The sequence below is a fragment of the Synchiropus splendidus genome, chromosome 14 (assembly GCF_027744825.2).
Source record: "Synchiropus splendidus isolate RoL2022-P1 chromosome 14, RoL_Sspl_1.0, whole genome shotgun sequence".
Taxonomy (NCBI): Eukaryota; Metazoa; Chordata; class Actinopteri; order Syngnathiformes; family Callionymidae; genus Synchiropus; species Synchiropus splendidus.
In genome coordinates, this window is record NC_071347.1 from 5,778,972 (window position 1) to 5,806,684 (window position 27,713).

At 42.4% G+C, this 27,713-nt stretch overlaps 1 protein-coding gene across 6 annotated transcripts; it reads right to left on the reverse strand.

Moving 5' to 3' along the window:
• On the reverse strand, positions 1 to 27,553 carry LOC128770341 (CUGBP Elav-like family member 2). Of its 6 annotated transcripts, none has more exons than XM_053884653.1 (13): positions 27,351 to 27,553; positions 14,672 to 14,862; positions 10,932 to 11,014; positions 7,841 to 7,889; positions 6,861 to 6,995; positions 5,997 to 6,076; positions 4,856 to 5,017; positions 4,541 to 4,601; positions 4,035 to 4,169; positions 3,685 to 3,804; positions 3,370 to 3,546; positions 2,896 to 3,039; positions 1 to 2,667 (listed from the first exon to the last, which is right to left on the reverse strand). In XM_053884653.1, the coding sequence occupies exons 1-13, from the start codon at positions 27,461 to 27,463 to the stop codon at positions 2,540 to 2,542; spliced, it is 1,578 nt and encodes a 525-aa protein (XP_053740628.1). In that variant the 5' UTR covers positions 27,464 to 27,553; the 3' UTR covers positions 1 to 2,539. The 6 variants fall into 6 exon arrangements, with proteins under 6 accessions (XP_053740628.1, XP_053740627.1, XP_053740632.1 ...); XM_053884652.1 differs by having other exon boundaries at positions 2,896 to 3,042; positions 27,351 to 27,551; XM_053884657.1 differs by lacking the exon at positions 27,351 to 27,553 and adding an exon at positions 24,618 to 24,894.
• Between the last annotated feature and the right edge of the window lie 160 nt (positions 27,554 to 27,713).

The following is a 27,713-nucleotide window of genomic DNA, read 5'->3' on the forward strand; positions in this document are numbered from 1 at the left end:
TTTGGTTCTTTTTTTGGGGTGGGGGAGCAGGGCGAGGCTTTAGAGACAATAGGGGTAAAAAAAATGGCGACAATTGTGCATTTTACTTAATTAGTAATTCTTTGTGATCTAGTATAAGACAGAAAACCCTGAGTGGACAACTCATTCGTGCATTTAGGTAAGCAAACAAGGGGATATATATTTTACTAAGGTCGTCTCATGCAGTCCAACAGACAGATACCAAAAGTGTAAACTTTGTGCTCAAAGGAAATGGAATGTATTTGTAAACCGACACCTTAGTGGTGGACTTCACCGTAATAGCATGGCCGCGAGAGTAACTTCAAAAATAGCAGAGAAAAGCATGCATGTTTCTATTCCATGTGCAGAGAGCCACAGATCGTGTGTCCATGTGACCTCTTCAGGGGCTCCCACGTGCACAGCTGTGTGTGTGGTGGTGTAAGAAAGCCGGGCAACTTTTACGAGAAAGAAGTGAAAATCTTAAAACACGGAGATCAACGCACGGGCACTTGGACAAGAAAACAAAGACATTGTCTGACATCGGTATGTTTGACAGACATAAATAATCATCTTTCAACATTGAGGCATCCAAATTGAACCAAAGTGAAAACATCCATTATATTATTCATGAGAAATTCACAGAAAGTCATCAAGACGTACCATGGAAGTTAAACACTGAAATTCTATTAATTTGACACAAAGAACAAATAAATTGCCCAAAAAAAAAAAAAGAAAAGAAACTCCAACATCTCACAAAGAAGCTGGCATTTTAATTGACGCAGAAGAAACTATTTTTAAACATCAAGTGTGTTTTTGACTCGATTCAAATGTTTTTTTTTTCTTTTTTTTTTTAAGAAATGCTGTGGACTGTTGGGCCCACCCCCACCTACACAGATGACAAACAATATAATCTACAAAACAACCCAACGTTTCTGGGTTCTGTTAGTTAAACCTCTATAGATTCAATGGTATAAAATATAGGTAATCTAAGTGTGCATTTAAACCACAGATTGTCTAGTTGTGAATCAGTTCTAAAAAAGTTGACTCATGTAGGTAGTCATTTCTCTAAACAGAGCAAATGTACCTTGACTTGTGCCATCAATAGTTCAAAAAGGTAAATACACTGGATATTTCTGCAAATGAAAAAAAAAAAAGTACTTTAAATAGCTCTGATGAACGTCTGCAGAGTTTTACTGGTCAGACGTTCAAAAGTGTTGGAGAGTGGTCTGTAAATAAGCAGGTTTTTTTAAACAAGCCAACATATTGCTAATGGCACAAAGTAGAACGGCGATGTGCCAATCCCTGTATTCCAACGTTCAAGTTAACTTTACTGAGAGAGGTAAAAGAAAACATAAAAAAAACAAAGCTTAAAATAAGAAATCCCACAGGTTTTTTTTTAAAACATTCAAAAGAAGAAATCACAGGAACACAAACTTTCACATTAATTTGTTTGACCTCTCTCCCGCCTGTCACATTTCTATACAGAAAATAAAACACATGCAGAAACAAAATAATCAGGTTGATCTAAGGTCAAGAGTCAGTGGGTGGCCAGGTATTGGTCAGGCGAGCTTAGAGAGACATCACAGACAATGGTGGGATGATGAGGCCAGGAGTTTGGCTTGGCTTTCAACATCATGAAGACATGCTAGGCTAATGATGGGCAAACAGGCATGGAGATTTGTTCTAAAAAAGGGACAAAAACACAAAGGAGAGAGAGAGAGACAGAAAGAGAGAGAGTGAGAGGGGACAAAGAGAAAGTTAGGGGCACGGCACAAGAATCTTTTAGCCATGAGGCACAAAACAACAACAAAAACAACCATGTAGTTAGGAGAGGACTGGAACACCGCCCCTCCTCCCCACACAAACGATACACATACTGGAGAAAGTGACACCACCAAGATGGATGGCAGAGACTCCCACATGCACTGACTGTTTACTTGGCACCCATAGAGATCCATCGAGAGCCAGTCCCCGGTGAGAGGCTGGAGGATGGATGGAATGACTGGAAGAGTTGTTAATAGAAAGAGAGGTAGCCCAGCGCAACATGGCTTAGATCAGAGAGACAACCGGAGGGAGGAGGACCGGGAGACACAAGGAGGGGAGACTGAGGAGTGCAACAGAGCTTCACACTGAGAATGGGAGACAAACACGCAGACTCTGAGACGTGGCCCGGCTTCAGCCCTTTAACAACATCTGATCCTTAGTCAACCTGTCGACTTGCAGTCAATGAAAAGGCTTCGAAACAAACTCGATGCTCCACGATACGACACACCTCCAGCGAACATCGACTCCAGTGATAGTCATAAATAATCATATACATTATAATATCTCATCCAATTCAACGACATGTTAAAAACCGCAGGAATGAAATACAATAAAACATGGTAAGATCATTGCAACTAATTTTTCTTTTTTTTTTTTTTGAAAGGAGGGGAGCCACCCTCCTTCCCTGCGCCCCCACTGAGTCTCTGCTGTGGTGACTTTGGCTGGAGGGCAAACTTACCCTAGCTTTGCTAGCATTAGAGCTGGGGAGAGGGCAGAATCAGTAGGGCTTGCTGTCGTTTTTGGAGCGCTTCAGTTGAACCTTCAGCCGTTTCATGCCGATTTGGAAACCATTCATGGCCTGGATGGCAGCTTGTGCAGACACAGGATTATCATAGCTGACGAAGCCTAAGACAGACACGGAGCAGGCCATCAATACACACACATTCAATCTTGATCCCAGACACACACAGTCCTAAAACCTGGCCCCAAAACGTCTGAGCATCATTTCAGCTGTCTGAATTAAGATAAAGTGGAGCACAAACTAGCTCATTGGTTCGAGGAGTAGATGAGCCAAATGTGGACTCTCCAATTTCAGAAATGCTATGAACAAACAGGGACAAACTCTGCACTCACCGAAGCACTTGCTCAGATTGGTCTGTTTGTCAATGAAGACTTTGGCTGAAACCACGTTTCCAAAAGGCATGAACATCTGCAGAAGATCCTGGTCCCCAAACTCCTGGGGCAGGTGGTAGATGAACAGGTTGGCGCCCTCTGGCCCTACTCGTATTCGTAAAAACACATAGCATCACATTAATTTCTCCATTCGAGTATGAAACAGGACCAACAAAACAAATAGAGAACCATTGGAAAAACACATTCTAAGTCTCATGCTATTTAAAGTAAATGATTAGATGCCATTAACAAATAAGAGACAGCTGTTCATTAGTCATACTTCAAAAGTGAAAATGAAAGGTTTTGCAAGACACACACTCCCTGTTTCACTGGTCCCCTGGTCAGTCTTAACGATTGTCAACATAGAGCTTGTGGTTTGTGCAATAATGAGGATTACAATGGGAAAACCTGATGCAGGTTGTGTCATATGTTCACCTTCCTTCTGGCTGCCAGCGATACTCTGCTGCAGGAGATTCTGACCATAGAGTGAGGGCAGGGCGGAGGCGGTGTACTGCTGCATTCCTGAGTAAGCCTGGGTTAGCGCATCCATGGAGCTGGCTGCCGACCCGTTTGCCATCGAGGCCCCGAGGCCTCCATTCAAGGCCCCCATCCCTACCAAAACAAAGAATCAAACCTAAGTGGATGTCCGTCCCACCACCTCTTCGCCATTAGTGGGCAGCAAATAACCACTAGGCTAATGAGTTGATCTTTTTTTTTTTTTTTTTTTTTTTTTATCCATCACATTCTTACCACTGGTGAGAGCATTAAGGTTGTTGAGGCCCATGGAGGCTCCGGTGAGACCTTGCAGGGTACCTAGGGAGGCCAAAGTGTTCATTGCTGCACCAGCACCAGAACCTGCAGTTGAACCAGCTGTTGAGAGAAACATTGGAGCATGAGCACATGTCACAGTCGCTGAAAGCCAATGCCATACCACTGATCCAGTATACATTCATAATACAATAAAAACCACTGATGACACTTTTGGTGACGAAATCAACTCAACTATTGTTTTCCTATACGACCTTTACTTGAGTCACACAATTTAACAGGGTCATCACAATGACCGCATCAGGTGCATGAGAATAGAAGGAGGAAATCACCTTGACTGGCCAGAGCACCCAGGGCTCCGCTGCCTGCAGACAGGGTACTGGTGGATGTGGGGCTGCCAGAACTCTGGGCTGCCGCAGCAGCTGCTACTAGTGTGGCCATGTTTTGCAGCTGAAGGGTATTCATACCTTTGGAGACAAACAAGACGCCACACTTGAACAATGCTTCAGACATTCTGGAAATCTTGTTCTGCTTCAGTAAAACAGTTCAGAATGTCACTTCACGAATGTCAGGTAAGGTGTTTGCATGGTTTATTAATTCTTACATTTGTAATCCTGTTATCATGTCACACAGCTTAATCCGGTTAATGACCATCTACATGTCATGTGTTCTGATGTGCCCTCATGTAATTAATAGCTCACTAAGTGTTTCATCTGGACACATCTGAAAAGTCACTGATTGAGATTTAACATTTTTGATGGCCGAACAAAATAGGCAGAATTGTACTTTTCCTTTATATGACTGGATGAGGACAACGCAAATTCAAGAAGGATCCTACCTCCCACCCTCTGCATGTTGAAGCTTCCCTGGTTGGGGGTGGACGTGGCCTGCTGGAGCAGCTGTGGCAGCAGGAGGGGGAAAAAAATCATCAGGTTTGTTCCACTTCTGAGTTGTAAACATATTTTACTGAACATTAGACAAAACCATTTCTAAAACGTGCAACAATCAACAAATGGTTGATTGGCAGAAGCATTCATTCTTCTGTTGTCCAGGAGGAGCTTTCCAGACATTTAACAGCATGATACATTTGACTCCCCAAGCCTTTCATGTTGATTTTCACACTTGTCAGGAGCATGCATTTTTGTGGACTTACTGCCAGATACTGAGGCGAGAGGGTTCCCAAGCCAGTCAGGTTTCCCCAGGTAGAGGCGCTGTTTAGCTGCTGAATCTGCTGAACCAACTGCTGCTGCAGGCGCCGCTGCTCCTTATCCCTCTGCGTGTCTGCGAACTTCACCACCAAAGGTGAGGAGCAGCCCTAAAGCGATGGACAGGGGAGGCATGTTAAGCCGGTCTGGAAGCCTGAAGAAAAACCACTTGACTTTGTCACGCTGAAACACTCAGTGCGAAGAATTCTCCTCAAACGGGACAGGAGGGGGTATTGTCTATGCCTGGAGACAGTTTTGTGCCTGTTGCAGTCATATCAAAACTAACACAGAGGTCATCTGCCATGCATAGCTTAGCTGGACCACATTCCATATCAGGGGTACAGGACAATGCCGCAGACAACAACTTTTTGGAGCCTTTTGTGATACTATTTTGACAAGCAGACAACAGATGGAGACAAAAGTTAAATAAACACAATCTAACAGGAATATGTCAGCAGACATCAAGAAGAAAAAGGTGCATTACATTACACATAATCTCCCAGACAGACAGTCACATACTGTTCAGACATACTCGTGAACGAAAGGCATGCGGTGCAAAGTATTTCGAGAGTCGAGCCAAAGACGGGGACTGGGTCGGACAGGGAAAACGACTTCTGAACCAGCAGCGCCTCCTATGGCCGCTGAGAAGCAGGTAGGTTGTGATGATGGGTAATATAGATGGCACAAGCACAGCGGCCTGCTTTTCTTTTTTTATACAAGCGAAACACTTGGCTGCTAATTAGACTTGGTGCGATGGTTCAGTGGGTATCTCTGACCTACTAGCTGTCACATTACTGCTGCTCCACTTCCACAGAGATTTCTTTGACTCCACAACGACCCACTTTCATGACACATGCTGAAATATACTAACCCGAATTCTTGCTAAGACATATTTCAACGTCGTATCTGTTGTGAATGCATTAGTAACGCGAGGCAATATGATTAAGATGAAGTGTCTGATTTGGCATTTAGTAAATAATGAACCTCGTTTGCTTCGACAGTTTTTTTTCTTTTTTTTTTATCTTTCTAGCACGAGGGGGCGGCAGATTCTATAGGGGAGTGAGAAATAGGTGCTGAGCGGTACAGTACCTCCATAGTCTGAGAATGATGCATGGTTTTGATTGCATTCTGTGCCATTGATCTGGTAGCAAATGTGACAAACGCACAGCCTGTAGGGGGGGAACAATAGGAGAGGGAGGGGGGAGGGAGGGACAAGAAGAAACAAAACAAAAAGACAAAAGGTTTGGACAACTCGTTATGAACCCCCAAAAACACATTACAGTACAGAGAATGGCAACTCCCAAGCACACAGAACCACCCTTACTGGTTAGCACACACAGAAAGAAAACACGACGAGGAGAACAGTAACATGTGAGCACAGTGATTCCACAAATTCATTACCACCCAGAGAGGCTACACTACGTGGGATCAGGAGGAAGCCTAGTAATTACACATATATGCACAATAAACCACATTTGACGCTTGTGAGAAATGAAGAGCTGCGAACAAGGTTTAATACTTTCTGTAGTCGGCGTGATTCAAAGTTCGCAAGTGAAAATTTAGAGATGAGCCAACATCTCGGCTTCTATGCAGCAGAGCGCTGCGGCGATGTGACGACAGGCTAATTCTAGTCTTTGTAGAGTGTGATGAAGGAGGCGGTGAAGGAGGAGCTGATCCCAGCTCTGCTGCCTGCCAGCTGAGCCCACGAACACCAGCAGCCAGCGGTTACCAAGGCAACCATCTATTGTACCACGGACAAGTGCAAGTCGAAGGCTGGGTGTCAACGTGAAGGGTGGAAAGGCCGTGAAAATGTAATGGTGCGACTTGAAGGTAATGGGACTGGAGTTGGAAATTGAAAGGTAAAAATGAGGAATGTATTAAATACTTAAAGTGGTAAGTAAGATGGCAGCTTAGAGAGGCAAACCACTGCGCTCTAGCTCAAAGTACACCTACCTCGGCTCTGACCGTCAGGCCCACGGAGAATTCGACATTCCTCTATCTGGCCGAAAGAGGAGAACATCATTCTGACCTCATTCTCGCCATATTTCTTTGAAACCATTCCAATGAACAGTTTTCTGTCTTCTACCGCTGCAGACAGTGAAAGAAAGGGTAGCAAGTCGGTTACTGTCGAACAACAAAAGTACAAGTACAACCAGATGAAGGGGACATTCTTGCAAGCAAAAATACATCAAATCCAGGGCAATGTCACTTCCCCTAAAATAACCTCTGAAATATTAAGAGTTTAAACCCTCTAACTGCTACATATTACTAATAAATCCATCACATGGCCACATTAATGACGGAAATGCAAATATTTGTTGACTCTACACTTAAGAGTTCCATATACAATTATTTGTACATAGCGAGGGTGAACACTGAACCATTTCAGGAGTGTCAGTGTCATGAAGGAGAGCAGACCTGATCCTCTTAATCTCTATGGCTAATCAAGTGCGATCATTTCTAATGGTAAAGCGTGTTGACCTTGAACTGTCACTACTGAGACTGTGCCGTATTCACCGCTATATCTTCAGACATTTACCTGGGCAGAGTCCTCATCCCAGTGAGCTATATAAGCAGACATACACGTGCGTAAGACACTGATAAAATTATCAGGGCATGGTGGGTTCTTAATGGAGCAGATATGTGATACTGAGGGAAATATAAATCCTTCATGTTCAACGAGTATCTCAATATATATAAACCTCAGTCGAATGTATAAAAATCAGACCAAGCCCTGACAGAACATGAGAAATTGTCAGTCACCACACATCCATCCCCAGGTTCAGCTTTTTTTTTTTTTTTTTTTTTTTTTTAATAAAAAACAGAACCCCACCGAGCATGCCATTGTGTGGCAAAATCAAAGAGACTCCAGGGACTTCAAAAGGAAGGGACACAGTAGAAGTCACAGAGATTGCCAAAATAAATCCTCTTACCGCTTGTTTTCTCGCTGTCAGCGGGCTTCATCTGAATAGGATGATGCATCTGAGGAGACAAAAGTTCGTGAAGTGGTTACCATTTCTGTCTGGTTACATGACAAGGCAAAACCGCAAAGATCTTGTCGTTCGCTTCACGTGTTCCTCAATTGCTCAAAGTGTAACATTTGAATTGGTGATTGGACTTAATGTTCAACCGCAGAGTGACATTTGGCTGAGGACCATTTTGTTAGCCCTAACAAGCTTATGCCTAAATTTGAGGAAACGTCAAATTTTTAAAACGTTTTTAAAATTTGACAGAAAAAGTTTTAACAGAAATTTTAAAAACGTTAAACGACGTTTAAAAACGTCAATATATTGACAGTTCAGAATCCTGGTTAAGGTTAGCCATTTGTTTTGGATGGTTAAGTGAATGGTGAGAGGCTGGCAGAAGCCTTACGTCAATGAGATGTCCTCACAAAAACAGCGAAACAAGACCGTGTGTCTGTGTCTGTCACTAAATTTAAAATTTGAAGCAGTTGTAGTAGCCACCTATAGTTAACTTTCACACCATTTATGGTAAAACAGTTTTACGAGGAAATAAAATAAAACAATCAACAAACAATCGCTGAGGTCACACAAAATAGTATCAACTAAATACAGAAATGAAACCATTAACAGAATATTTTCTGCACTGTACTTCTGTCAGGACAATTCAGTATATTTCAATGCAAATAATTACTGATGAATCTGTCATTGCTTACCACTGGGATTTTGCACATTTCTTATTTCATTCTTTGACTTTCTTTCCGTAAATACAACGAACATAAGTTGGTAAAATCTCTAAAGAGGTTATAGGGTTTGACATTTGATCAACAAGCATGTGTGGGTTTGGAGTGTTGGAGGTCACAAGTATCGCCTTTCGCCAGGACTGTGCAGCTTCAACATTCATCAGGCATCAGTGACCTCTTGGGTTCACTGGATCACGTCTCCGTATGAGGCAGCAAAATGGTGCACATAAGTTACAGAATCAGACAGCCTAGTGTGGTGATGTTTCAGAGTGGTGCTCAAAAGAGAGCTGAGCCAGATGCCAAGTCCCAATCTTGGGACAAAATTGGTCATAAACTGGGGTGTAGTAGCAGAAAAAAAGTGTGCTTCCAAAAATCTCTCTTTGATATTGGCTGACGAATCAGTGATGCATCAGAGCAGAGCCAATGCTCGTCAATAAGTCATCATGAGGCGTTCAAAGTGTGACTGACCTCATGGCAGAATGTCAGCTTTTTCAGCTGCAGAAAGCTTTGGTGGCTTGGGGCCTTGATCTCAGAATTTGCAACTGTGCCCCCAACGTAGCAACCTGGCTATCGAGCTGTGGCTGAAAACCTAGAAGTAACCTAGAGGCCAAGTTTACACGTTTGAATTGGTAATCCGTTTCAGAGATCAGCATTTAAGCAGAAATCATTTTTTGGATCATGCAAGTCAAACTTGATGCATAACATTACAACTAATAAAAAACTTATCATTCAACTATAAAAGTTGAAGGACGATGCTCTTAAGTTTTGGAGGTTCTGTGTGTTGCTGCTGGCCAACACGATTATCGTACAAAAAGAAATACACATGCTGCAAAGTGGGTGACAAATTGCAAATTTAAGAACTAAATGAAGGTTATGGAGCTTAAAACGAACCCAATCGAAAAATAAATAACTTGCATTGACATGATTTAATTTAGTATCCCCAAACATCATTTTGAATGACTGCAGAACAACTGCTAGGGGATCTGTAACACACACTTTTATGTTGACATAAAAATGAGCGGAATCAATATTTTTAGCACATTTACCTGCCATGTGGCATGAAAGAAGATAGAGAAAAGACCCATGAGACGGGGAGCAGTTTGCTCTTTGTGGGTTTGTTTTTGACAAGCTCTAAAGAGGAGCAGACAGATGGCAGGCTCAGTGTGAACTGGCTGGCATCACCAAGTGAGGAGCGCAAGGCACAGATGGAGAGAAAAAATTAAAACATACTTTTCTCGCCATTACCGAAGCTATAGTCAACATTTAAATGCCAGAGAAGCTTTATTCTCCACTTTAATTTGAGTCCATATTGACACGATTCGCTGTACAAAATCTCTCCTTTCATTTTAACCCTTAAATGTGTAATAAACTAACATATTCTCCTGATAATCAGGTAAAGCAGATGAGCAAATACAATGAAAACACAGAATTAAACTGTTCATAACCGCTTTGTGACAATACTGACTACACTTTTTCAAACGCCGAACACACCGTGCCATTGCATTAACAAGGATGCCTAAAAGTTCTTGTGCTGTTAATCAGCACTGCTTCAAATGTCAAGATGATTGATGGTCATCACCCCACAACCATCATTCATCAACCGAGTCAATATTTACCTCTAACCTCACAGACGGTAGCTCCCTTCCCAATAGACTGGTCTATTGATTTCATCGACCGCCGCAGTTGTTTTCTAAGGATTGCATTGATTGGTAGGAGAGTAATTTATAACAGTGAACATGGCGTACAGGTCTATTTTTGCTGGTCTCCCTACAGCATTATGAGAAGTTTTCACCCCAAATTGATATAAATTTCTTTGAAAATTGATGCTATTGAAGTAATTATTGAGTAAACAGCACTTCCTGTTTATTTTGAAGATGGAATCTTTATTCAGTAAAAACACACCCTATGTGAAATTATCACGGAAGCAGCCAACTACTGTAATGACCTGAACTACCCTCCATTTAGGCTTCTATCTTTGGAATATAAAGACGTAGAAGTGCATCAATAATTCATAGACACGAGCATTAATAATTTGTTTCCCTGTGGCGATTGTGTATTCATTGCACCACCTTCCATGAAGATTTAGCAGGCCAAGAACAATGTAGCAGATTCTGACATTTTTATAGGGTCATCTGGCTTATCAGTTCCATATGCTCCAGATCCAGGACAGTCCTCGGTGTGTTAGTGCTACCGGGGCCAAGATATTTTGCAGGCCAGACAGGAGTTCAGCAAGCCCAGGGCTCATTATCTGCTAGCACACAGCTCAGAGCGCGCAGACGGGTTGTTGAGGGGTTCGGTCAGCCCATACAGTGATTACTCACCCCACTTAAGGTCTTTATGTTGTGCAGCGCATTCTGGGCATCCAGTGCAGCTTTTCTGGTATAAAAAGTTACAAAACAGCATCCTGCAGAGACAGAGAAACAGGAACAAAGAGGGGGTTTGGAGACAGAGACAAAAAGAGAATTAAAATCATGGCGCATGCAGGCACTTAATAGAAAACCTCAACCGCAGCAGAACAGAAAACAAGCCAGGGAAAGGAACACATATTTTCATATCACATGTTGCTGACATGTGACAGGATATTCTTAGCGGTGACTGTAGCAGCAAACTCATGAAGCGGCTTGAAGTGAGGACACCGGGGTTATGAGATCATTGGCGACTGCTATGTGACATGAACATTGAGATGAGCATTGGGTTTAGTTCTCAGTCACAGAGCACCGGTGTGGCCAACTTGTCGAAGAGCGTATAGATCTAGCATCACAGCGAGTGATGCGGCCGTTCTAAATTAAATCATACACATCTACATTGAAACAAGAAGCATTAAAACTGCACAAAGCCAAGAGTAGGCGATATGAGATGGTGGGGGAGGGGTAATAGGAACAGAAAAGCGGGGGAGGAAAAAAAAAACCCTCTCATCCTTCCGTCCCAAAAGACCGCCAGTGGCGTTCCAGCCTGTCAGTTTTGCTGGGCTAGGGAAGTGGAGCACTGCAGCGTCTCTGACCTACATAGTGTGTATTATGCCGTTACTGGAGCTCCCAGGCCGCGGGGAGGGCTGACGAACTCTAATATGCATCGAGCTGCTCTTTCTTTCGCTGCTGCTTTGCCCTCCCACCCATTTACTGGAGCTAAATAAACTATCTAGAGAGGCGTGATGGTTATCAGATGATTTTTTCATGACCTGCAGTAGATATGACCTAAAAACTATTGCAAATCTGTTTGCACATCAATGGAGTCATCGAAAAGCAAACACCTAAAAATGAGAGTCGGATTACAGCAATTTGTGGGTACAAACCAAACAATAGCAGGGTGGGATGCACTCTCAGGTAAAGACCTGATAAACCAAAATGTAAATGAATGCAGCCTGTCAGCATCAGACAGCCTGCCTGGATAAAAGTCTCCCACTGTGGAAGGACTCATTGGAAAAGTAGCACGGCTGAGGAATGGAGGGGTGTGAAAGTGGGGGGAGCAGCTGAGAATTCACCTCACACGGGGCGAGAGACGGCTGCGATCAAGCCAGATTATCTATCAGAATTCATTAACATCGCATTAACATGTCAATGGGCCATCACAGCTGACACTCCAGATAGAAGAGGGCGGGGCGTTCCAAAAAAAGGGGTCTTTGATTTCCTCTCTGTCCAAATGAACAGCGCAGTGTCAGGGTGTATTTATACAACAGACCTAGCCGGAAGCCTCTTCCTTCCATCCTGCAGCGCTCTTCTGTTCCCCAAATCTACTTGGGTGTTGTCAGAGGGACTTTTGTTAAACAACACGATCAGCAGAAACCCACTGACTAGTTGGCAGATCGACACAGATGTATAAAAACTTCACATCGTTCGGTTTGGTTTACACCACTGGGCTACAGTTTTTCTTTGACAAAGTCAGCAGCATATCAGGCAAATACATAATGTTGCAATAACTGCTAAGATCATGTGGATGCTGGGTAAAATTTGGCCACGTGTATGAGTGTTCAACCTTTCAAAAGCCATTACAATCATGTTTTAAAATGGCACTTCATAACGCGTCCAGGACGCAGAGAAAATGTATTTCTTGGTCTGTTCTCATGCAATCACTCAATAAAATGATACCACACAAAAATGGGCACATGGGCACGTAGGTTATATTAGCTCTGCTAGTCATGTCTGCTCAGTAGCCAGGCCCAGAAGGAAGTTTTTGTCGCTTACTAAGGTCACTGGTACCCACCAGCCAGCCATTGCCCCCTTGCAGAAAACACTGCCAGATGCAACCTCTTTTAAATTTTACACTATAAGAGTAGAAATCTACATCACTTGTAAATGGATGAACATTGTTCCCTTATATTCCAGAATGTTAAGGGGGCAGTTCATCTTGTCAACACAGAGATAACTATTGCTAGATGGTAAAACATAGTAGGGCCCATATAGTACATCTCAAAGCATCACCTCAACAATGTACCTACCTATATGAGAGGTCACTGTGACAGCATTGGCAACACATTTCATATGTAAGAAACATCTTTTTTAGAAGCACTGTAGCTGCACTGGAAAGCATGATGCTGACAAAAAAGCTGATAAATGAATGGAGGGTACAAAGATTTTGATTGCATTCTCCACAGGAAACAGCAATACAGGACAAACTTCCCAAGACGAACATTATTTCTCAGGTTGTGGAAGAAAAACGACATGAACTAGGCTGTCTGATATAGCAGACACATTGTGTTCATGCAGATTATTAACAGAGTATTACATGTGAAATAGCAACACATCCTGTCTAGGACGTAGTTCCTTGAAAATGTTGTGGGGCAGAGTCACAGGACAAATCTATCAAGTCTCAAAACTGAAATTGTGCCCTGAAGAAAAACTCACTCCAAACAGTGATAGTATTTTATGCTACTGTAAAACTAAAATTCAGCTTCTATGACACCACAGATCCTAAATTTGCATTGATTCCAATGAAAGTTTTTATTCGACATTTCCAGGGAATAAAGTATATCTCTAAAACCAGACTTGCTGTTGGCAAAATAAGCCATTTTAAATTGTGGTTGGCGATCAAACAATTGCTCATCTAAATACTTGCTGAGTGCCTGATATAACAACGCTGTGGCACGCTGGCTTTAACCTTATCTAACCCCAAACAAAACACCCCTTGGACTCCCCAAACTCCACTCACAAAGCAAAGTTGGCACCCGTCATACATGAACCTACATTGAACTTCCGTAATCCAAAACAGAAGAAAAATCTGTCGCCTATGATGGGCACATTGATCATTTAAAATGACATTATCACACATTAGTCTTGTCAGCAGCAACAACTACATAAAATGAGTTAACATAAATACCACATTCCTCAATGAAGGGTAGGTGTTTATAACACAGAAACGGACTCAAGACATCAAACAGGAGATTGAAGTGACGCTGTGCACCAAAAATAGTTCCAACACGAACACTGCTGTTTAGTTTATCCAACAGCAGTTAGTTACAGGAGACTGAACACTTCCAGTGGCACTTTGCAGTCCTCCGTAGACGGCTGACTTCCACTTCACTGTCTCCTCTAATTGCAACACGAGCTGAAGCACCATTTCCTACCAAGCCGAGTGCATCCACGGATGGCGCAATGGAAGATTGTAGTCGAGCAACACGTACTATGCAGCTTTCAAACTATGAAGCTAAAACAATAAAATGTGCCGAGAAAACGTTCCTCACCTCTGTAAAGTAAAGCAATGACAAAAAAAAATAGAGAGACCAACATATCTAGCCGATTGCTATATCTAGGGCGTTTTAACAGAAATTATTAAAAAACAAAAAAACAAATGTCAGTGGCATTCATCAAGGTAAGTGCATGGATCAAATAATGAGTTGACAGATATACAAGTATAAAGTGGGAAGAGCAGTGTGATGCTTTTATCTCACACCGGCCTCCATTTTAAGGCCTGGTCATTTTCTAAGTCAGACCCAGCATTAATGAGGTGCTAAACAAAGAGTCATCAGAGAGAAATGAAAGGCTCCTTGCAGATTAGCACTGTTTAGCATTCATCCTACAGAGTGAAGCGTATGCATGGTTTTTTTTTCCCCCGTCATCACCATTACCTTTGCTCTGAGGGGGGTTTTGGGTGCGGTCACGGAGGATGTTGATTTGATGAACAGCTCCAAAAGGTTCGAAGAGCTCTTTAAGTTCTGTTTCTGACCAGGAGCGTGGGATCTGTCCAACAAACATCTTGATGGAGTCAGGGTCTGGCTGGTCCAAGTGCTCCAACGAACCATTCATCTTGTTGCCGTTGCTAAAAAGAAAATTAAACAAAAAAAATTCATTAAATTTGTTAAAATTTTTGACCACTGAACAGCATTTCATTCACAATAATTTTTCACCACGTAGTCATAAACTGTGTTAGTTTTGAGCTCAGCAAATGTACATAAGGTTTTAACAGATAGCGGTATTCAAACAAGCTGTCTTATCCGTTATGAAGACCTTTCAGTCAACCCTTCAACAGATACTGCTGAGACCAAAACTCGCACATACAAGTCCACCCTGATTTTCAAGAATGTCTCAGTAGCAAAAGTCTTTCAAACGAAAGTCTCAGGAGTGCAGTAACAGGTTGATCTAGAAGCTACATAAAATCAGCAAACGGGTAGGTGCACCAGTGACAGAGGCGAGCCCCAGGCTTGTTTAACACACACAACCCGTTGAGAGTGAAGAACATGAAAAGACTTTCATTGTAGTTCGTCTTGTTCCTTGGTTTCTTAAATTTAAAATGAACTAGCATGCAATGAAATGGCTTCTTCTCTGCAAAAATCCAAGTATTGTCTACATTGGTCCACATTTCACACATATACATACATATCTTCTACTTCCTTTGCAAAGGAAAGGGAAACTTTTTTTAAATAATGCACGGCTTCAAACTCTGTCAACTAGAAAAGAAGTAAAAGAAGGTCACGCATTTTATTAAATCAGGCTGACCATCAGTGTTCATGTCACTATATTATCAAAGCCCATTTGTCCTTCATGTAAAGAGTCATGACAGAATGGGTTGCTTTAAACTTCCCACAGGATGTCCACATTAAAAAGGACAAACCATTTACTCCAAAACTTTGATGGAAACATGCTCACACATTTGCACATTTTTATGAGGGAAAAATGTTTAAGTTTACAGAGAGTCACTGTTATTCTCAAGTGTGGTAAGTGACAGAATGGGGCCTAACCATCCAAAAAAAAAAAAACATTGTCGTAGTTCAAATGGTATTTTGTATTGTCATCTTCATTGTCATCTTAAGAGCTTAGCCCTGTTTTTGTATGGGAACATCACATGAGTAGACTTCAAGTAGCAAAAGCAAACTTCCAGGCTCTGTTTTCTTTTGGCACCAAATCTGAGTTCATTTTCTAATGTTTGCTGTCAACATCTGCCTTTTTTTCTGTTTGGAGGATTAATGCGCTAATGTGCTTTTACAGCAGGACTGGAAAAACACCACGCAGCCACTTCTAGCACTGGAACGATCACATGCTCAGTAATTTCTCCCGGCCAATTCAGATTAAAACAAACCGACTGCTGTGGAGGGCGGAGTAAGGAATTTCACTGGACACCGAAGAGGTCAACACAAACTGAAGAGAGATTAAACCATGTTCCAATTTACCTTCAGGCACAATTGGGACAGATGGTCAATATTGAGAAGTGAACTTCCCGGGCCTTCAAACTACTAAGTACCAGACATGACATGGGAGGCCCTGACAACAGGGAAACGCAGATAAAGCATTCAATCATTTACGTTACAATCATAAAGTCCCACTGTACACCAACACAACCTTTAAAAGCATGAAAATGCGCACAGACCTTTGAACACGAGTCATCCATCGCTTGTATATTGAGCCGAGTCTTTCAGCAGAAACTCCAAACTCCTTTAGGGATTTAAATGACATATTTGAAAACAAGGTCCCAACAGCCCGGTATAAAAACGACCTGCGCAAACACTCCGACAGCAGACTGTAAAGGGCAAATTCTTCACTAAAAAGTAAGTCCTCCAAAGAAGTAAGGTTGCTGACCTCCACTTTAGCCAGCTTCAGTAACTCCACATTAAAGTCACCTCAGAGTTTCCTATCTCAGTGGTTTAGTGGACAAGAACCCTAGCGGTAAATAGCCCTGGGCTCTCCGGTGATGGTACAGAGGGTAACCTCCTGCTTCTCCGCCACAGCAGGGGAACAATCACATATTGTTCCTGCATGCTGGAGAACACTATTCACCGATCCACCGCCAGCACAATGGGCCGAGTCAGATGCATGCCTCGAATCACATCAACGGCTGAAGCCGCCCATGTGGCTCACTGTTCTGACGCCATTTTACGGAGGGTACTTTGATGGCATCACTTGTCTCTCGCTTACTCTCGATGCGTTCATGTCACACTTTTAATTACATATAGCGGAATTTAAATGAAATCGCACTGTTTTTTTTCTTCAATTCACTTGAAGAATAAACAGAAAAAATGTCTAAATAATGGAGGAAAATACAGTATAAATACTCGTACAGTTGATAATTGCTGATATTGATCTTTCTGTTGTTCCCTCCAAGAGGATCGATAAACATGCATCTCATCTAGGTGCCGAATGTCGTCTTGGCAGCACACGAAACAAAAAAAATGTGATAGCTGCATTTCTGTACATGCATAAGCCTCGCTGATCGATGAACCACAGGTGCAGCGATGCAGTCAATATCGCAGAAAGGTCAGTAATTCCTGTTTATTGGTTTAAAAACACGAGGATACATAACATCACTTATCAACAAGTAAAGAACGGGCTCCAGCATTGATGCTGACAATGAAAAACTCAATGATGCTCTGATGACTCGAGTCCTGGCACTTTCCCCTGTTGTTCCCAGAGCTCAGCGCAGCAGTTGAGATCAGCAGTGCAGGCAGAACACCACAGCAGTGGTGGCAATGCCAACCAGGAATGCTCATGGGAGAAAAACCATACGTTGAGCACTTTGATGTAAATTCAGCGCCTATAATTTCATTGGTCTGATGTGAAGAGACTTAATATCTTGAAAACAAGAAGCACGGTTGTCCATAAAAATCTTATTAGCCTCAGTGTTGTTTAAGCCACAGGGTTCAGAGACTATGTGGAAAAAAGGAGCAGCTTATAGTCTGCAAATGACGTTAATGGCCCTTTTTCTCCTGGTTACAGGAGTAACTTCCACCTTTTTTTCTGACAGCACTACTGTGACATCCTGCATCAACAAGCCTACTAAGAGTGGCTCGCTGATGGGTGTTATTTTGATTTCCTGATGTATATGTCCAAACCACAAGCATTTTTCCCCTTTCAAACTTGCATTTTGCTTCCTGTTCTTATTAATGTATAGTATTAGTATTTGCATATTAGTATATAGTTGAATTTCGACACAGTTGGACTGATAAAGGCCATCTGATCTAATCTATTGTCTGACCAAATTCACTTAACTCCAGGCACTCGCACACAAACACTCAAATAAATATTCAGAGTTGACCTAAATAAGAGCATACAACCACATATGTTGCTGTAATGTTGCACAATGTTAAATTCAGTCCTCTGCCGTGGTACTAGAAGGAGGCAGCGCCCCCTCCATAGCATTGTGGGGGAAGTACTGTAATGCTCTCTAAAGGATCCCAAGATAATCACGCACAGACTGCATACTCATACCTACATTCCTATTACCAGAGATGGCATTTGTTCAAAGGAGGCAGGTCCATCCATCTAAATTTATGTCAACAATATCACATTAATTTATTGTGATACAAAAAACACCAATGTGACTGTGACACTGGTGTCAAAGTGATCAAAGACTTCAATGCAGCATGCATGACATTAAAGAAGAGAAAAGCCTCATCGTAATGAAGTCATCTGCTGAGCTTTCACAAACAGCCAGACAAGTGGCAGCTCATCTTAGACGCCCTGCAGCAGCTGACGAGTTCAGCACAGGAGACTTGGCAGTTGCATGTCAAGTGTTGCAGCGGTCATAAAAACAGGTGATTTATCAGGAGCATGTGTCGGTCCTTTCGCTGAGCTCTGACCGCGCAAGTATGCCAGCAACACCTTTGCGAGAACCTTAATAGAAAGCCGGCCAAATTGCAGAATCAGGAACAGGATTTTTAAGGCTTGGTTACAAGACTCGATGTCAATCATTTACAGACCATTCGGGGGTCTGCAGTAACACATGCCGTGTGATATCGTATTCTTCTTACGACTTGTGCCAGAATATCTTTGGTTACTTGAATCAAATATTCCCTATATACCCTTCGTCCTTTACATCAGCTGCTAAATTTCAATTATGTCGAATGACCTTACATTCATAAACTCATTATTAAGATAGCAGACAATATATATACTTTTAAGACTGCTGTGCATCACAACACGCGGTGGCTCATCTTTTGGAGTGAACACATGATGGAAAACAAAGGCGAAAAGATAGTAGCATGATGAGTGATGCCATATCTTTCTTGAGACTACGTGCATGTATTCCTTTAATTCCTGCATCGATTTCACACAAGCATAACTATGTGCCAGGTTTCTGGTTACATTCATATAACCAGCAATTCACCTGTGAGTTTACTGTTAAAATGATATTTACAGCCCAATAATTTGTCAGATATAATTAAAAAACAAAAAAAGTATGTGCTGCAGTTAAGTGAGAATAATTCAGATACACTGTCTTAGTGATAGCGCATTCCTATTTGCCAGATGACTCACTTTCCCAAAGAAAAAAAAAAAAAAATCACTGCATTGTGAGTTCACTGCAAAATCAGCTCAGCAACACATGGCGGAAAAAAACAACGATAATGATTTCTACGTTGCAAACTGTCAATTAAGTAGGTAAATGTAGGGTGTTAAAATATTTCATTCTTAATCAGATCACACTGGACTTGACCATGCAGTAAATATCGGTTTTCTTTTTTTGCCATTGTATTAATTGTTTTTTAACTTCATTACAGTGTATACAGTGAATGGATTTGAGTCATTGGTGAAGGCACACTTATTCACCAGTGCCTGTTTTGAAATAAAACCATGTCATGTTAGGATTATCAACCGAGTCCAAGTTGACAGGCCCTGCTAAAGCTTCGCAGAAAGAGGAAATGAAATGAAACAGATGTTTGTGAGAGTAATTCCTTAAAAAAAAAGTTTTTTTTTCCTTTCAGGAAACCATATAAGCTGATTCAACAAGACCCAGAGTGCCATAATGCCTCACTAAGATCAGTGACAGCTGTCAAGTAACATATAAACGCTCTTTTCCTCGGATGGCTTTATCTCCCAACTGTGAACCAAGTTTAATAAGCTCTTCTTGTGCACAAATAAAGCCGTTATTTTCAAGAGGACAAAACCAACCAGCTTGAATATGAAATGCAGCTTAGAAACAAACTGTCAAAACCGATAGGAATCCTATGGTAATATCCTTTTCATGGAGATTATGTTATCGACAAAGTGCTGCGAGTTACTTTCCTACTGTAGCCCAACTTCCTTGCTACATTTCCCGTGATGAAGACTGACATGTTCAATCTTCCTCTTAACAGGCTGCATGTTAACAGACGGCCAGCATCTGATGACAAGGCCTGGGCCATTAGCTTCATAATTGCAACGTCTCCCTGGTGGTTACAGATGACCATGCTCAAGTAAAGCTGGTCAGAGCCAACCCTTTTAAATATCGCCGGCCCGTCGGTGTCAGGTGCAGCAAGGATCAAATCTGCAAGTGGGACTGGACGTATGGGGCGCCTCCTCGTCACAGCCGCATGATGAAGAGCTTTGAAAGCAGCAATTACGGCTGATTAGTTTGATGGCTTGTCCCTACTGCGATGCCTTGATCACACATTTGTTATTGTAGCCCGTGCTGGGCAACAAAACATTTTAATTAGAACTTTTTTTTTACTTCATCTCATGCACTCAAGCCTGTTGTTCTATTGAAAAATCTGTCTCAATGCCATGGCTTCTGTGCTGAGAATAGCAAGGTGATGAAAGATTCATTAAAGAGTGAGGACTAAACCAACATGCAGAGACTGAAATCAAGATATGGTGTGAGCCCAAGTGCTGAAGGTTCAAATGATAATTTGATTTGCAGGAGAAACAACTTGTGGATGAAAGTGGATCACAAACATAATATTCCTACAATAGTGGTTAAATCTCAGCGCAGTCAGCACTTTTAATGCAACATATCAAATTCCTTAGTTATCACGACAAACTGTACATTTTGTTACAACAGCCCCTGTGACTCAGTTTAACACTTCTGAGCTACAGGAGTGCAGCTACAGGAAGCATCCCACAACATCCTACGCACATCACTTCCACACATCGAGCCAAAATTAAGTAATGATCGGACTAAGGCAAGAACTCAGTTAACCCGCTGAGTCCGATTGCTGCAGCGTGTCCCAATTTACAAGCGATGTAGAGTGACACGAAATATTGAGATTTTCTTATAAGTGCACATCACCCAGTCTGGTATAAATAGAGCCATATGGTTGATTATACTCGTCTGGAGTTTCACACCAGGGTGAGGAGGGGGATGACAACAGTGTGGATTGTACATTTCTCACAGTCCTCCTTAAAAGGCAGAGTCCTGCATGACTGGTGCTGAGGAAGTACAGACGTTGTGAGTCACACTTTACTTTAGGGATGGGCGACATGAAAAAACCTTCAGTCACAATATGAACCCTTTTCTATCACAATAAAAATATACCACCATCTTGTCCTATTGAATAACTTGAAAAGCTACCGTACAAATATGACCAAAACTGCAGACATTTTCTCTCACTTGACCTGGAAGTGACGTTACACATGACAGTCATGAGATGGCTGCACAGGAGTGCAACAGGATCAAATCAACAGAAAAGGCGGAGAGGTCAAATGTAGCCTCCACATTTTTATACACACACACACACAGGTAGCATATTTTAAATAACCGGGATCAAAATTGAGTTTTATTGTATTGTGATGGAATTTTATGTGATGAAAACTGTTCTGCAAATTACTGGAAATTGTCTCCAACAAAGACTGTGTTTAATTAGTAATATAATTCAATAAATATAGTAAAGTAGCATAGGGATTGACAAATGAATATTTCATACCACTTTTATTTTTGGGTAATATTTTGACTGTGATGGCGAGTGTGCAAATATACTGTTAGCTTCGTGGCTGCTAGAGAAAACCGCGGTGGATACATCGTGTTAACACCACTAAGATCACTGAGATCAACATCTGTTGCTGTTGACGTGATGATATTTTTTTTGGCAGAATGTGGTCAAAGCACTGAGCGTCTTTTGCAGAGGTGGCGGCACCGAGGGGGACAATGCAAGTGTTGAGTGCTGATGCAAAGGACAGCTCAATCTAAAAAAAAAAAAACAACCCTGGCTCGGAATCTCAGTAACTATAAACAACACTGAGAGTTTCCTGTATTAAAAAATGTTCTAATCTACAATTGTGGGCCGAGGTCTTCCAGAGACCCCTCACTGCTCCATCTTGTTGGCAGTTGTCGCCATCATGGACTGATCAGTTTGCTTCGTGAATTGCAAAACAGCAACACAAAGTAGTATAGGTAAACCAGAAATGGAGGGTCCACAGAACGGTATCTTCTTTGCTGGGAAAATAGCATAAACTACATTACTGATACACTCGAACTGATGAAATGGTGATTAAAACGATAGAAGAGACAGGAATAATAAACACTTTTCTATCAAATATTAACATATATAATCGTACCGGCCACCACAACTTCCCGTAGATGAAGACAAACAGCTGAAAACTTAGGAAATCCCAGCGTAGCGCGCTATGCGGCTATGGCACTGGGGAGACAGCACTGGATCTTATATGGCGGTAGTTGAGTCTGATTCATAGAAATTTGCCTTACTCTCCCATAGTCGGACAAATCTGTTAACATGCATTTAAAACGAACCGTTTTAGACAAGATTAAGACAATAATTATCTTCTCTGTACCGTCACGGAACAGTGGTCATTGATGATCTGTCTTTGTAATTACATGGCAAGAGGGCTTTACAGCTACACATTTCAGTGAGAGTGCTCTAACCTATCCGCTTGTACAGGTGCTTCATGTGGGGCCTTCCAATAATCCAGCCAAAATCTTTCCCATTTGTTAAAGCACTTAAATGATTCTAAAGTGGCCAAAAATGTCCAATGCTTTGGCAAAACCTCAACCATGACAGGTCTCTGTGGCGAGCCAACAGCAGGGACCACTGAAATACAAATCTTTTTTTACCTATACTGCCTTCTGAAACACGTTGTCTGGATATTGTTCAAAGGTGTTCAATTGTGCGAAAGTACATGGTACGTAGTCAGCAGCATATTTCTGATAATATTCAAGGTACTGCGGTGCAGTCGTCCTTATGCAACACCATCACAATAAAAAAAATATTGTGAGCAACTGGCATAATACCACTTGTGCAACACTACACCAAACCTCACTAGAGAGGCAGCCTCAAGGCCGTGAAAGTAAGTCGAGCACACTGGCGCTTCTTATTGCAATCATCATTCCTTTCATTAGGACAGGATGCAGTCGTGGGGCGCCATGTCTTCAGAGTCAAAGGCGAGATGATGAACTCCATACTGATGAGGCGATATCCCGGCACAACAACAAGGATCACTGTGTCGATTAACTTAGCGACATAGCAGAGCCGGTGTTGGCTGCCAAAGGATCACTCTTAATCCCTGATAGTCTCCTCGCCACCAATCAAACGGGGATAATTCAATTAACTTAAGACAGTGTCGGATCTCTGGGCAATCCAGAATATGAGGCCTTCCGGCACGCGACTAAAATGCACTGTAAATGCATTGTTTATTTGCTAAATTGACAATAAGTGAAAAGACTTGGTGAGGCACTTTATCAATTCAGATCATAACATTAACAGGGGGGTCACATTGTTCCGTGTCAGTGCAACATCATTTTGACATCAAGGAAACTGTTTCAACCACACGGCTATTCTGGCTCATAAACAACTCTTTTAAGACGTTGATTGTACCCAATGAGGCTTGACAATAAGACAAGACCATATAATACACTTTTTAGTGCAACAGTGTTAGTTATTTAGTACAATGACAAATATTTATATTTACATAATTGGCGCATTAAAAGAAAATTTAAGTCTTTCAAATGCAATTATTGTTTAAAGCATACGTGAAACTTGGAAGTTGTGTGGCCTTAGAACAGTATAACTACACGTCAACAATCCCAAGTTATTGGCAAACAAAATTGGCTGGTTTACATCAGGATACTGTATAGCTGTGAAGATATATCTGTGAGTTCGGCAGCGCACTTGTTGTTGACTCGAAATGTCACAAGACCCATGTTAATGCAATAAAAGTTGCAAACCACGTGTTTCCCCAAGTCGTTCAGCGCTTTACCACGGACGGCACGTACAAACAACACAAGCGACTCAGCTACCAATTCAAATGAACAGAGCAAACAATTTGGGGGGGGGGATCATTTGTTATGTAATAGTGTTGTTACAGTCTGGTAGGCTGGGAGTTTACAGTCCACCGGAGGTAGCCACATAGCTACAATGTTAGCACATAACCAGAGGGTACAGTATTCCGTTATCAGTTGAACCGTTTCTGCTAAAATGCAAACGCCAACTACTTCACAAACTCGTATATTCATGTACGCAGTTCAGTAGACGTCTTATAATGGAGCAGATAGACTCCACACCTCGTGTTTGAACCCAAATAAAGCAAGTCATCGATACGAAACGTGTGATGCCAGGAAGCACATGTCACTTGACTATTAAGAGTCCGCCTCGGTACATTAGAAACGGTTTACACAATACGGAGACAACGAATACGGGGTGTGTTCCAGTCACTCTATGCAGGTTTATGGTCATTCATAACCCAAGTGGGGAGAAGTGATCGAGCGCCAGGCGGGCGGGCGGCGCCGGTAGGTAACTGTTTGTTTCGTTAGCATGGGAGCTAACTCCAGCTGGAGCTAACGATGCTAGTCGCCTCCTAAACATACCCGTCTCCTCATCTAAAACGTTCGAATTCGACCGGTATATCAAAGACAGTTACGTGTCCATTGGTACTCACATTGAGTCGCTTGAGGCCATTAAGCGACTTTCGGTGAGAGAGTGGAAGTCCAGGTTATATGCCGAAGTCATATTCGCAAACAAGGTTTCGGGTCGAACAATGAAGGGAAAGGGAGACTCCAGCGAGCAGACGAATCCGAACAGGTGCGGGGAGAAGGGGGAGTCTTTCTCAGATTAGTCGCGCATGAGAGACGGAACTGGTGTCCGTCTTGTTCCTGCTGCCTTCTCTCTCTCTCTCGCTCTCAGACTGAATAACAGCGAACAAGCCGCTGTCACACTGAGCCGCAGAGAAACAGGGGCGTGGCTTCTTCACCCAGATCAGCGCACAGTGCCGCTGCTGCTCATAATGGACGACCCCGCATGTGGCTTTCATTCAAGTGCGCTGCTCTCATTTCTATTGCGATTCATCGGTTAATATTTAAAACCACGCTCCGTGTAGCCATTTAAATCACAATCAGTTTCTGTCCTTCTCATTTCCTGGATCTAAAATCTAAATTGAAAGTTGATGAATTTGCATGTTTCAATTTTTTTACTGGGAGAGTTAAATTAATTAACTTCCCTTTCCTCTGTGCCCCACATTGGATCAGAGTAAAAACGTAACTTGTGTTAAAATGTGTATATTTGAACTCGAGCTTTTCGCCGCCTCACTATCTTTTTAATCAACATTTTGCCTCTTACCAAACATCACGTATTATCATTTAATAGTGTGTCTTTTTTTTCGGTTCACAAACGGTTTAAATGCATTCATTCGTATTATCATGAATTTGCAATAAGTAGACTGCAATAAAAAAAAGCAATAAAATAACAATAAAACTGTGGCTCAATGGATATATATTTATTCTTTCCATGCTCAAAAGAATACTAATAATGAAACTCAATCCATGGCCTTTGCTCTCTGTTCTGGCAGTTTGATTCTTTGAATATTCAAATAGAGAGGTAACCACACCAATAAACATTTGGGTATATTTTTTTCACATTTATTTGGTAAACTGCTGAATATCCAAACTTGTGTTGTTAAATTATGGCAACTGTTTATTGGTGTGAATGAGATGAATGCTTCTGAGAAAGTCACTGGTGCGTGGTGGGCTACAAGATCAGGGGTCTGTACATCTCCGCTGATAGCTCCATCTATCAAATGCGAGATCATTAAAACAAGCGTTTTTGGCTGTTCTCACTCTGGTTCCTCCGTGGTGTCATAGGTTACATCCCCCTTTGTTTTGGGCGGCTCTTCCCCTGGGGGAGGGGGAGCCTATCTTCTTTTGTTGAGCCGGACAGGCGGGGCGAGGCCTCTCTACGCGGGGAGGGGGGACGGGGGCATTGTCAAGTACTGTTTGGCACAGTGGAGAGCCTAATTACTGGAACCATTTAGTATTCCCCAAGCAGCTGCACAATCCAAAAATATTATTCATAGTGAGTGTTAAGAAACATCCCATTTATGAAATCCCACTTAATCCCGGTATTCATGGCAATTTCAAGGCAACCTGCCATGGCGGTGGAGGGGGCTTTATTAAGCAGTGCAGAAACTGGTTCGTGAACATCATTAGAAATGCAACCTATTTTCTCCAACGTGCAGACAAGCCCACTTTGGAACACACATAGCCATTAGGCTTGAGGGGGTGCTAAATGTAGAATAAATCTCCCTGGAGAATCAGCTTTCATTACGATGGAGAGTCAAAAAAAACGAAACAATAATGCCATTCCCGTCTACAGATTCAACATCTTTTCTTTGACTCGACGAGATCCCGAGGGGCTTCATTGAGAGGGCTGCTGTAAATGGAAGGAAGGGTCTGGTCATTCAGATGATACAGTGGCGTGAACAACAGCAAACCCTGGCCAGTCTTAAGTGTCCGTCATGCTTCTTCTCGATGCTGTGTATTCCAGGCATTTATAGCAGCCGCCTATCCTTAATCTCACATTATTACAACTATAATCCAATCATAATCCCTCACATGCCCTCTGCTTTTGTTGTTTACGATCTGATGTCCTGAAGTGTCCTGCATGTGGATTCCCACTGGTGACAAATTTGACCGTGTAAAAGTAGGCCAGCCTTGGACCCCAACAGCTAGCGCCATGTCTTTTGACCACATTCTCTTAACTTGAAGGCGGTTTTCATTTGTCCCCTAAGATCTGACTTGTATATAAGCAGCAGGCCCTTGGTGACTGAAACGGCCCTCAAAATGGATGGAGAGAGCTGGGTCTTATCATGTTTGCTACAAGGAAATCTGTGGACTAGATGCCCTGCATTGTGGAGATAAAGCAGCAGCAGGCTTTTTGCTTGCTGGCAAACTTGGAAATATTTTATTCCTTTAAAGATACATTGGGTTTTTTTAATGCTGCTGCGGCTCAAGAACAAGGCCTGGGGTTTTCAGTGGTCTCTGTAAAGACATGGCTGTTGCCTGAGTTTTGCATTCATCTGTTATCCTCTCATCTAGTGTGGAACTTTGGAGCATTTGAGGAAATAATTAGAAAACCAGCAGTGTCCCGACTGTTCCCTTCCCTTGAAACTTTTATGAGCCGATTATACCCTCCAATGCAGTAGCACGGGGATGTAAATACTGTAAATGATCTATGAATTATACATCAATTGATCTGGGTGCAGTGATAATAGTAGCGGCATGGAAGAATTCCTGACCTGGAAACACTCTCACCCAAAGACAACATCCCGCCCAGACAATCGAGGCAGTCCCAATAAGGGCTGCTCCAGAATGAGGGGGCCAAACCCAACCCAACGTACCTCAAAGGCAAGTCCTCATTCCTCACAGAGATCCCGGCGGCAGAGGGGGGGCAGCGCATGCTGTTGGCATACAGACTCTGCACCAGGGCCAGCTCAGAGGAGTGCTCCAACATCGGTGCTCTTCTTGTATCCACCCGGTGCAATGGACACTTTCTTTCTCTGCTCCTGCTCCTCTTATGTGGTTCTCTCAGTTCCTCTGCCTCCCGCCCACTCTTGCTCCTCGTTTCAGTGCAGCAGAGCGTCTCCCACCCCCTTCGCTTTACTGGCGTGGCTGAAATAATCCTCTCTGACAGCTCATCGTGTGCTAATGCATCGCGCTGCCCTGGGCAACTCAGTTCCTAGGATGTAGGGCTGCTCCTACAA